At 29.2% G+C, this 13,477-nt stretch overlaps 1 protein-coding gene across 1 annotated transcript; it reads left to right on the top strand.

Annotated features, from left to right (window-relative positions):
• Nucleotides 1-12,266: 12,266 nt before the first annotated feature.
• Nucleotides 12,267-12,966, top strand: LOC107028407 (RING-H2 finger protein ATL46-like). The gene has a single exon (XM_015229466.2). It carries the CDS (start codon nucleotides 12,337-12,339, stop codon nucleotides 12,769-12,771), a length of 435 nt encoding a protein of 144 aa, XP_015084952.1. The 5' UTR covers nucleotides 12,267-12,336; the 3' UTR covers nucleotides 12,772-12,966.
• The last annotated feature ends 511 nt before the right edge of the window (nucleotides 12,967-13,477 follow it).

The following is a 13,477-nucleotide window of genomic DNA, read 5'->3' as shown; positions in this document are numbered from 1 at the left end:
TTTTTAAAGAGATTAACTATTATTCATAGATAGTCAACAAGATCATTTTTGAAAATATTTTTTTTAAAAAAAAAATAATTTCTAATATTTTTGAATTTAAGATTAATGATTTCTCAGTGTTTCTTTTAATTTTTATTTTTTAAAACACGTTTTTATAGATCTAACATTTATTTTTTTAAATAACATTCAAATAATCTTGATACTAACAACTTTGAGAATTATTTAAATATATTGAAGTACATATGAATGTATATGAATCAAGTTTGTTTATAATTAATTTTTGTATTGTTGATTGAACGAACTAAGAAGGGCAACCACATTCTAAAGCAACAGAAGCACAGATCCAAAAAACTTTTTATGTTGTGAAGAAAATTTAATAAGTAATGAATAATTTTTTTTATGAGATTATTAATCTATGAAAAACTAAAAAATCGCCATTGATGAATATCTCTAATGCTTCATTAGTGTTGAACAAGAACGAGGTGAAAATAATTTGGACAAGAAGCAGTAAAAGAATCCTTTTTATTTTTGGCAATTACATAATTAATTTAGATATCATTAATTTGGTGCGAGTCATAAAAATAAATAATTATGAAATAAGATATAGTGATGTGATATTTTTTCGTGTCTAGTTTATAGTCATGTTTAGGATAACTTATCCCCACTACTTATACAATTATGATAGATAAGTTAACTCATACACATAGTGGGATAACAAGTTCTCAACCAAAACAAGGTGGAATCTATTATGTTACAAGTTTAGTTGGAAACAAGTTATTTCAGGATTAATTATCTTTGGGTAATTAGCTATAATGAGATAACTTATCTCATCATGTATATGAGATAACTTATCCACCACTGTGATATAAATGGTTGGATAAGTTTTCCAAATAAATTGTCGTTCAATTAAGAATAAGTAGTAGAAATTAATCATTTTGAATTAAGTATATCATGTGTATTAGAAACTTATATTATTATTATGATGAAAATGTAGATAAGTAATTCAAAGACTAATTAATATCCCAATCAAATATTGGATACAATTATAATCATATCTTTTATTTCAGAATTGTTATTTAAAATTTTGTGATATTTTAATTTTTCAAGAGTCTCATCGTTTATATTTTTGCAAAAATTTACGCATAAATTATCAAGTTATTTGTGAAATTTATATATATATATATATATATAAAATACATAACACGTAGTATAAGTAATAATTAACAAATCAAAATATTTTTAACAAAAATACGATCAAAATAACTTAAATTAAAACCTCTCTAAATTAGTAGGCGGGGTCACAAAATATTATTATTTTGTATAGGAATTATTTAATTAATAAATTAATATTTATTAATTTAAAGTGTGCTTCGACACCGAAAAATTATTTAGGGATGAAATCTCAAAGAATTTGAAAGAATCCACTTGTGAAACGTCATTCATAAACTTGAGGTAATGGTTAATGATCTCGATTAGGACAATATAATGGACGTCAATAACTTATTTGATGGGTGAAAATAATACATGTTCAAAGGTCCAGAGTTTAGAACAAATTGTCGATATCATTTGAAAAACAATGTTAATGATAAAGTTGAATATGCTACAATACATTTGGAATAAATTACACGAAAGGAAGCACTTACATCTAGAACTCTTCCCAATTTTGTGATGCGATTAGAAAAGACAATATTAAAATTTAATGGGAGGGTTATTATAGTCGAAACAACAAAGGATCATGTTATATTTTGATGTGTCAAAAGAGTTAGCTTACATAATTATCGTAACATCCCAGCTTTGCTTTAGGAATATTTTACCTAGCTATAAGTGTTGAACAATGATATGTTAGAGCTATAGTGGTATGAGATTCATCTAAAGAACTAAACTTGCTGTGTTGGCAACTCGATTTGAAATGCTTGCTCTTATAATTAAATAAAACCATTAGTTACCAAAAAAATATATTAATGGGATATATTTATATAGATCTTCTAAAAAATAATATTTTGTTATTTTATCGAAATGATGATTTTTTCTATTGACTCAAATTAGAATTGAAAGATATTATTTTCCTCTGTTCCTATTTAGTTGTTCATTTTAGAAATGACAAACATATTAAAACAATAATGATTAGCATAATGAAATTACAATTTTACTCTTACTAATTATGATTTCAAAATAAATTTACTCAAGATAATTAATCAATGTTGTAGGAAGTTTAAACTTTTAAAAAGTAAATGAGGATGTAATAAGAAAATAGAAAATTTTTTTGTCCTTTTTTAATTTGTCAAAATAGACAAGTAAATTGAGACAATTAAAAGTAAAAATATGGTCAAGGAGAATATAATCTTAGAAATTATTAATAAGTAAATATTAATTTAGGGAGATTTTAGTGGATATAAATTTTAAATTTCGAGAAATGTCCGAAAAATATATTAGTACAAACAGTTGGCTGAGTATCATTGTCAATTACTATCTCTTATTCTCTTTATATTGAAAATATATTGTTAAATTCCGTCTTTTATATATATATATATATATATATTATTTTAAATATTTTTTAAAATTTAAATATTTTTTTATAATTAAAAAAATTATTGGGTTTGATGTGGTTATTGTTCAATTTAAAAAATTACTTAATTTTCATGAAAAATTATCATATTTAGTCCACTATATTTAAAAATATTAATATCGTAATTTTAATACATTATGTCAAATATCATGCCAATTTAATACTCGGAGGGCATGGTATGATAAGACGACAATCTAATGAGTAATGAGTGGGTCGGAGAATCTTGAAATTTCTAGAGGATTCAAGATACAAAGATTAACTAACTATACATTAAAAATAATTTTGATTTGAGTATGTATATTTTTCTTTATCAAAATTTAGATAATCTTCTCGATATATTAGCTTCCTTTAGAGTGGTGGTAAAATTAATTTCGTTTAAGTTTGTATTAATATTGATTTATCATTTATTAACTTAATATGTTTAAGCTCTAAAAAAATTATTAAGTCACTTTATGGGCTAAAACAAGCACCAAAACAATGGCATGCAAAGTTTGATCAAACCATGTTGTCAAATGGATTTAAGATCAATGAATGTGATAAATGTGTTTACATTAAAGATACTCCAAATCAGGAAGTTATTTTATGCCTATATGTAGATGATATGCTTATAATGAGCAAAGACATTGCTAATATAAAAGCTACAAAGCGTATGCTTGCTAGTAAGTTTGATATGAAAGATTTAGGAGTTGCTGATGTGATATTAGGAATTAAAATTCTTAAAACTCCTAACGGTCTAGCATTGTCTCAAACTCATTATATTCAAAAGATACTTGAAAAATTCAAATTTTTGAATTTTAAAAGGGCAAAGACTCCAATTGATGTAAATCTTCATCTTGCAAAGAATAAAGGCGAAAGTCAGTCTCAATTGGACTATGCTAGCGTATTGGGAAGCTTAATGTATGTCATGAATTGTACACGACCAGACATAGCTTGCGCTATCAGTAAACTGAGTCGATACACAAGTAATCCTAATCATAATCATTGGTTGGCAATGAAGAGAGTTTTGGGATACTTAGATGACACTCAAAACTATGCTTTACATTACAACAAATATCCAGCCGTTCTTGAAGGATATAGTGATGCAAATTGGATTACTGGGTCAACTGAAACAAAATCCACAAGTGGATACGTTTTTACTATTGGTGGAGGAGCAATATCTTGGAAATCATCCAAACAAACATGTATAGCTCGCTCTACAATGGAGTCTGAATTCATTGCTTTAGACAAGGCAGGTGAAGAAGCTGAATGGCTCCGGAATTTCTTAGAAGATATTCCATTTTGGCCCAAACCAATGGCCCCTATATGCATACATTGTGATAGTCAAGCTGCAATAGGAAGGGCTGGAAGCATTATGTATAACGGCAAGTCTCGTCACATAAGACGAAGACATAACTCTGTGAGACAACTACTCTCTAGTGGAATTATCACAATTGACTATGTGAAGTCAAAAGATAATGTGTCGGATCCACTTACAAAAGGCCTAAATAGAGAGGGAGTTGAGAAATCATCGACGGGAATGGGACTATGGCCGAGAACAAGTCATCGTGGCGGTAACTCTACCTAGAAGACTGGAGATCCCAAGATCTAGGTTCAAGGAGATAAAACAAAGTCATTGATGACGGTTCAACATTGTCAAAGGAAAAAAAAAAAATTTTTATTATTTTATGGTCCATTCTCATGATGAGACAATGTTTAGTAACCAGGATAAAGACATAAGGACTTTTTAATGGTTTCTAAGTTTGATACAGGGAATATCAAATGGTGTATCTATGGGATAACACATTTAGAAATCACCTATGTAAGTGTGAAGTGTAAGCCGCTTCAAGGAGAATCCGGTAAGGCCAGTTCTTTAAGCACTTACTATCCAAGATGTGTTCATGGCTGAAACGAACAAAACAATGAGAACTAAGAACAGTTCAAGGGTTGATTGTGTGACATATGTTGTCTAGGTATACACCAAAGCTCGACGGTTCAAAGATATCAAATCTACCGATTGACCGAGTATATCCGATATATGTTCACTACGGAAAGTTTAAAGGGAAACCTACTTATCCAGATGCGATTAACCTTTACCTACAAGACACACAAGTTTTTTCATGCATATGTTTTTACAATAGCCTTTCCCATTCATGTGGGGGATTGTTGGGTTTTAGCAAGTGTGAATGGGAAAAGAAAAGAGAGAATATGAAAAGTGAGGGAACTACTTTGGAGGGAAAATGAAAAGTCATTTGCAAAGTGCAAATGAAAAGTCACTTCTCCCATATCGGCAAAAGAAATGGAAATTGTTGTCATTATAGAAGTAAACACTTCCATTACTTCTTAAAAGAGCTAAGAAGAAGATGCCCCCTCGCGCCACCGTCGTCGTTGCTCGCTCGGCTCGGCTTTGGCTTTGGATTTGGATTTGGCAAATGATGTGATTGATTGATAAATTTTTTGGACAAAATTTATTTAATCAGTTTTTGTTAAATCAAATAAATCCTGTTAATATTATCTCTTATAAATGTGCTGGTAACGGTAACATTCCGAAAAGTCGTTACTTTTCCAAAAAGTCGTTACTTTCCAAAAAGTAGTTATTTTTCTAACAGACACATTTTTTCGAAAAGTTGTTATTTTTTCCAAAAGACACAACTTTCTGGATAAAATGGGTCTGAACAGATTTCACTGAACAGACATGTTCCTTGCTGAAAATGTCTATAAAAGGAAGTCAATTTTCGATTTTTCAAAGACTGAAAATTTTTCTTTCTCTGCATTTATTTTTCTCTCAAATAAAAATCAAACTGTCGATCGACTGAGTCTGTGTTACTTGTTACTGTTCTTAAGTTCGTTGAAGTTAAAGAAGTTTGAGGTACCGCTATTTCTTTAACAGGTTTAATCCGTTTTATCTTGGGGGAAATTAATCCATAACCTTGGGTATAGTGAGGGGATTAAATTTCTTAAGGACACACAATAGTTTCAGTGGACTCGGATTCATTCTTGTATTTTATATTTTTTCTGCTTCATCTTATTTCTGTTTCTGTTTATTAACCTTATAAATACAGGTTATTGTAATAATAACAAAAATTAAGCTAATATGTAGCCAAACTAATCTATAAAAAAATGTTACCAAAATAATTTTTGAAAATATCTTTTGTTTTAATTTGATATTCTATTCATCGTATAGTAACAAACAAAGAAACTTTTATACAATTAAAGCTAGATGATTGAATCATAATCATACTTTAACTTATTTTTAACTCAATTTATTTTGATCTAAAGAATTATAGATAAATTAATAATTTAATGGAATTTTGTCTCCTTGAGGAAGTCGATGAAGCATGTGCCTTGCCGTCCATTTTCAGCTCTTTTAAGAGACATTCTACTGTCAAGCCACTATAGAATTTCATTTTTTATTATATAAAGTAAAGTTTTTTTTGTTTATATGCAGATGTAGAAACTATGGCCGACAAGAAGATGAGGAGAAACATATCTAACTTTATAATTCTCTATGTTAGTAAAACTACTGCATTCTCAATTCTTGTTAGAGACTCAATTTTCATAAATTGAAATTATATGAAAAACTATTAATTTTTACATTATTAATATAGTGGCTTCATATCATTTAAGAGACTCTTATATCGTACACTTGACAAGGACTAGTAAGTGTAACCCTATTTCACGTTTACCTCGATTATATTCTCTCTTTAATATTTTCAACTTTTTTTGGACTTTTTGTTTTTTTTTCCGTGGTTTTCAAATATCGCTTTGCGAATCCGACTAGCTGTATCCATCGGGTTCCGCCTGTATATTTTCAACTTTTTTTTGAACTTTTGTTTTTTTTGCCGTGATTTTCGAATATGATTTTGCGAATCCGACTAGATGTACCCATCGGGTTCCGCTGTTTTTAAGACGGGTTCACCACGATTAGTTTCACGAAGTTCTGAAGACGCGATCGATTTGTAATACCTCCAGTAATCATGTTGAGGCTTAAACTGACGACATAAAAAACTTTGTCATCAGACTTTTGTCAGCCAAGCTATCCCTCGGGGTTAACTTTTTTTGGACTAAAAACAAAGAGAACCACAACAAATTAAGATGGTCCTATAGAGAGATAGATATTTACGCCATTATTTTTAACTTTTAACATATAGTATAAGTCATAACAATAACTTAAGTAGCTACTTGGGACCACATGTCTGAGTGCGAAAATATATTTTTTTTCTTTTAACTTTTTTAAAAAACGTTTTTTTTTAAAAAAAAAAAATTAACTTCCAAAAGAAAAGTAATGAAAAAACTTTTTTTTAAAATATCTTTTTTTAGGGAAGGCCCAAGTTCTATGCGCCTGGTAAGGTGAGCCTTATTTCAGTTAAACCTCATTTCAAGCGTTAATTTGAGTTTTTAAATATTGTTATTTTTATTTTTAAATGAATTTTATTGCTCTTTTGAAATTTTTGATTATTTTTTTTTACCTTTCTTACTCCTAATTCATAGAATTTAGGCATTCAACTAAAAATCTTATGATAGAACAAAGTGACAAATAAAATGCATAATAATATATGAATCATAAGATTTTATGTCGAATGTTCAACTTGAACACGATTTGAATATGAATGACGATTACACTACATTTCCTTCCAAATTATTTGGCGATCTAGAATTTGTATATATGAGTTAATTAGGTGAACAACATAGTAATAAAATTGGTGTTTAATTTAATATAAAAGGACCACTACACGTAATTCATTCATCTTTAGTTTCAAATACAACCAAGACTATAAAGAGAAGTACTCCTAATGGCAAATACCAATCACCAGCTGTAGTTCACCTAATATATACTTGGCATGTTTGATTTTAAAATTGACTTCAAAAAAAAAGGTAAGGACAAATAAATGGAAATGAAGAAAGTAATATTCTTATATAATTTTAAAATATGTGAATTTAAGGCGAATTCATAGGGTAAAATGGATTTTCCAGATGTGAATTTGTGATGTGTTGTGTGTGTTTCAGATAATTTTTCGAATTTAAAATTACTTTCATATTTTCGTTTTATCTATTGATCCACATAAAAATTTTATCCAGTATAATTTTAAAAAATGAACCTAAAATTGCAAAAATCTCTTTTAAATTAACACAACTAAATGAAAATAAATAAATTATTGTTTCATCAAACAATAACTAGCACAGGCCACAACGTTAAGACATAGAAGTATGAAACATGGTGTACACGTCCCGGGAAATACTCAAATTATGCTTCATCTCATTTACGTTAACACTTTACTTAACCAAACAGCAAGATGCTCACTTCGTAGAGACGCAAATTATTTAAATTTATTAGTTCAAATTGGTCTGTGAAAATTTTATTATTAAATTGCATTAATTTTTTTCTATTTTAATTTATTTTCTGTTCATGATTTTGCTTCTTTGGTAACTCAAACTCATAATTTTAAGATTGAAAGTGGGAAGTGCTTACTATTCAAACAATTTTTTCTTTATCGTATCAAACTTTTTTAGGTTGGTTAATTTTATGTGATTAAATCCAAGAAAAGGTCACACATTTGTTTAAAATTTAACTAAAACCTTATATAATTATGCCATTAATGGTGATTTTTATTTGAAGCATTGTTAATACGTGATCCTTTTTCGATGTCAATATCATGGTTGTACTAATTTGAATAAATGATGTAAGTATTTTCTTATCCGTGTAAATAAAGATTTTTGTGTGAATATTAAGGAGTCATTTTGTTGGATATCACAAGATAAATTATCCCGAGGTTAGCTATTCTAGTGGGATAATTTATCTCTCCGTGTATAAGAAATAACTTATTTCATCAATATGATATAAATAGTGAGATGAGTTCTTATTTCATCAGTATGATGTAAATAGTGAGATAAGTTATCTCAAATATGACAATCAAACTATATAATTTTTTTTATTTCATCACTATTTTTTTATCTATTATTTTTAATCTTTTACGTCAAACGAGTCATGACATATATATATATATATATATATATATATATGACTTAAGGAGTCTAATCACCGGCTTAGTCTTATCCATTTCGCTTTGATTAATTAATTTTCTAAATCTAAATAAAATATAAAAAGGAAGAAAGATAAAGGAATCTACGATGCATCCAGTCTGGTCAAGTTCGTTGTGTATTTTTTTGTTTGTCAAAACACAGTTCCAATTTCCAATTCGACAGATCATTCATTTGTATTTATCCACTTTACCTTCCCTTTTTCTTCTTTCTTCTTACAAACATACCACTTGGGGAAATTCCTGATCGGAATCCAATGGATTTTAATTTTCAGCTATTAATAACGACCATCACCGCCGTCACCGTTTTCATAATTTGCGGGATCAAATTACGGTGGTTCAACCCCGACAATCGCCTACCGCCGCCGTTCACGGTGGAAGAAAACTACAGCGAAGAGAATTGCGTCGTTTGTCTGAACGATGTTATCGGCGGTGAAGATTGCCGGAAACTACCGAAATGCGGCCATGTTTTTCACGTCGAGTGTGTGGACACGTGGCTAGAGCGCAATTGGACGTGCCCAATTTGCAGAAGGCAAGTTACTGATGACCTACCTAAGAAACAAGGTGAAAATACCGTTTTGTCCTATCTTATTACCCGGAGTGAAGATTTTATGGTCAAGTTTTTTAGTCCTTTTACAGAAGAACTCATGATGACTTTGATCGAAAGCGTAATTTTGCCCCGAACTTGATTTTTTTTTTCCTTCCCTGTAATTTAGAAATTCTTTTTATAATCTATGTATCAAATTTAGTATCATGATTTAACTTTATTCATAGGAGGAAATGATTTTTCCTGTAATTCATTAAAAGATTATTACGAAGCATATGTATTATTGACTATTTTTTTTATTTCACATTCATTCTATTGAAAATTCAAATTAGCTTAAATATCAAGCAGTACAGTGATTTGATATATTTCGCTTCTCCGACGTCTTGCAAAAATTTGCCCCCTCATTTCTTTGAAAAAGTTAAACAGTGATGTAAAGTTAGGTTTAGAACAGGTCCCTTGGAACAATAATTCTCTTTTTCTTCGTAACTCGTATTTTCTGTCTCAATTTATATGACTTTTTCACTTTTTAAAAATCAAATAATTGAAGTTTGATCGATGATTCATAGGTGAGAGATTTTATTTTTAAAATGAAATTTATATTTATAAATTAAATAAAAAGTATTTTCTCCGTTTCAAAAAAATGATCCGATTTGACTTGACACAAAATTTAAGAAAATAATTTTTTTTTTTAATTTTCTAATTTTAAACTAACGTTACGTAAATATACAAAAGAAAATTTTAATATTATGATCTTAAATATGTCATATGAAAAATTAAAATTAAAATTAATTTATTTAAATCACAAAATTTTGAAATTACCTAATAAATTAAAATGGAGGGAGTATATAACGAAGTGCCACTCATATCTGGTGATGAGGGCATCTTTGATATTTTCTATGCTTTTGAACTTATTGTACTTGTGTATTGTGCGCGTCTTTTCATTGATGAGTTCCGTGTTTGTTTTGATCCAGCTAATTTATTTAATTTTGAATAGGTTAAAAATTAATTTATTTTATTAACCGGATTTGTTAAGTACACATCTAAGTCATAAAAAAAAGTTTACGAATTTGAAATAAGATTTAAATAAATTTAATTATAATAAGGTATAATTATGGTATTTATTTCAATTCCTAATAAAAGTCTAATTTGCTTATTCAAACACTTGTATTATCTCTGACCAATATAGTATAGTTGCGTAAGTGAATTATCTCACTCAGCACTTTTCACAAACACGGTAATTCTCATTTGGCTGCTGCGAGCTTCGGCACATGCACTCTTGGATTGTGCCCCACTTAAATTGCATAATTTCATATTTCCACGTATATAATAAAAATTAACTAAATTTAAGATTTTTTCAAAATTCAAGAGAGTCAATGTCTTGGTGATTACATTGATGTTTGCCATGCAAAACTTCTATAATCATTTTATAAAAAAACTCTGGCTTTCGGTCAGAAAATTTGATCAGAATGATATTTTGTTTATGTTATTTATCTTTTAAATATTTTTATCCTTTTAATTTTAATATTTTTTAATTAAAAAAAAAGAATATCAATTTATTTTTAAATAAAAAAAAGAAAAATAACGCGGATAAACAAATTTATACTATTTAATTACTCATTATAGCTATAGTTTGCTATAATTACTACTCGCGACTAACATTATACATTAATTACGTGGGCTGATTTCGAGTTTGTATAATTAGTCATGTTTGTATATGTATAATTCGTCTGGATATACAAATAAATATGTATAATATACAATTTTTTAGCCTATATACATATACAATTCACCTCTCTCCCAATCTCTACCCTCTCTCCCTCGCCTCTCTCCTTCCTCTCTCAATCTCGCTTGTCTCTCTCCTTCCTCTCCCAACTCGCTTGTCATTTATACAAATGTATATGTATAATATGCAGTTATATACAATTATATACATATACAATTCACCTCTCTCCCACTCTTTTCCTTCTCTCGATGTTGCTCGCCTCTCTCCCCTTTCTCTTAGTCTCGCTCGCCTCTCTCCTCCCTCTCCCAATCTCTTGCCATATATACAATTACATATGTATAATATATACAATTATCTAACCAATATACATATACAATTCACCTTTCTCCAACTCTTTTCCCCCTCTCTCTCGCTTCTCTCCTTTGTCTCCCAGTCTCGCTCGCCTTTCTCCTCCAAATAGCATGTAGCTACAAATTGTAATTATCAAACTATAGCTATGCAGAGTAATTAGTTATTTTTAAGTGGCTATATGTGAAATTTTTCCATAAAAGAATACTATAATTTTTTAAATTTTCTGACCAAATTCTGATTATTTAGCATTTTCCTACCATTAAAAAGAAACACATTAGTATACAATTAAATAGAAGTTTTTTTTTCTTTTGAACAAATCAGGAAGCTTGATTAATTTTTTTTTCTACAATCAACTCGATTTCTGTTTTAGTTAAAACAATAATTAAATTTCCCCCTTCCATTTTTGTTAGAGTTTATTTTTCGAATGATTATTCGATTTAATAAAATTACCTAGTAAAAGTTATTTTATTTTTTTCATTTCAATAAAGTCATTAAAGTTTTTTTCATTTCATTACAAGTAACTACAACTTGAAAATCACCCTAAAGGTGACTTGGTTTCAAAGCAAAGCCCGCTCTCTTCGAATTTACCCATACCACACTTTAAAGAGAGTACTTTTTGCAATTTAAAATTATCTGTATCACTTAGAAATGTAATGTAATGTATAAAATCATTTTTTTTTAATTACATATTTTTAAGTTTGAGTATAAGAATATCCTTACTAAGTGTGCTACCCGGCTACCCCTTCCGACTTGAGGCCCTACTTGATATAAATTTAACAAAGTCATATAAATACAAAATATCGAGTGAAAAAATAAAATACAAAATATCGAATGAAAAAATAAAATAAAAAATTAATTGTTTTTACGGTGGTACGGTATGTGTATGAAATACGTGGTAGTACTCTTTGCAACTTATATTTTGAAGTTCCCAACTAGTAATATTTCAAAAGTAATACTATAAATTTCTTAATATAAATATCATACTGATATTAATTAAAAAAAAGGACAGGATAGACCTAGCAAATAATAAATCCAAAACTTATTGTATTTATTTGCTTGTAACTTTTGTATAATAGTACTGTCGGCTCTAATATAACGCGTTCACATCAAAACATAGATAGATAGAGAGAGAAACATGTATTTTGATTTTGAGCCATTAGCCACGTTTACCGCTACCGCCATCGCTATTTTCTTAATTTCCACTATCAAATTCCGTTGGTTCAGTCCCGACAACTATCTGCCGCCGCCGTTCAACGTCGTCGTCGAGGAAATCGGTTACTGTTACTGTGCAGTGTGCCTCGACGAGGTGAACGGTGGCGACAAGTGTCGACAACTGCCCAAGTGTGGCCACGCATTCCACGCGATGTGCGTGGATGCGTGGCTAGAGTGGAATTGGACGTGCCCAATCTGCAGAAGGCAAGTTACTGATGAACTTCCCAAGAGGCAAGGTCAAAACACCCTTTTTTCTTTTGTGCTTTCACGTTGTGAAGAATTTATTGCTAAGATCAATACTCGTGCTGAAGAATTCATGTTAGTTTTGTTCGAGAGCGGTGTTTTAGGCCATCTTTGAATTTTGTTTATCGTAATCCGACTAATTCAGATTTGATTTAATTTTTTTTAGCCTTCGACGAGAATGTTTTGTTTCTCGTTTAGTTTAGGTATATTTGTCTATTAATTGTTAGTTTGAGCTGTCTCTGTAGGTAAAGAACTGAAGAAATTATTATATGTATTGCTCAAAGAAAAAGAAGAAAGAATTTTTTTGTTATTTTCTTTATTACTACATTAATAGTCAAAATTGAATAGGAAAAGAGAGAGTGGATAGTGGTGGGGGTACGTTTATTATGAGCGGTTGTTGTTTTTGACCAACAATGCGTGATTGAAGCGTGGTTTTAATTTGGTATATATTTTAATTAAAAAAATAATAAGAAATTTTGAATTCTGTCATTTTATACAAAAATATATGTAAAATGTGCTATTTAAATGACGTTGAAATTTGTATTTATTAAAAAAAAGAAGAGAAACAAATTATACTAAGAGTAAATGAGTTTTTAGTATCCAATCAATAAAGTACACCAATAATTGCAAACGTTAATTACAACTGCCGGAAAGATCGGTTCATTGAATGTATGGAAATTAAAAATCTATTGAGTCAGTTAGGTACTTTTTCATAATTATTTTTTTTCTATTAGTTGTATCTAATTATTTTAATATAATTTTTTTTTACATATTATAGGGGGTAAAAGGGTAGGGGGTAGAAGGTAAAGGGGGGTAGGGAG

This window comes from Solanum pennellii, chromosome 1, assembly GCF_001406875.1.
Source record: "Solanum pennellii chromosome 1, SPENNV200".
NCBI classification, from domain to species: domain Eukaryota; kingdom Viridiplantae; phylum Streptophyta; class Magnoliopsida; order Solanales; family Solanaceae; genus Solanum; species Solanum pennellii.
The sequence above is the reverse complement of the archived record's forward strand: the minus strand, read 5'-3'. Positions and strand labels throughout refer to the sequence as shown.

Bases quoted from the DNA above. Each gene is read 5' to 3' on its own strand.
- LOC107028407 (XM_015229466.2), top strand. From the start codon at position 12,337: ATGTATTTTGATTTTGAGCCATTAGCCACGTTTACCGCTACCGCCATC.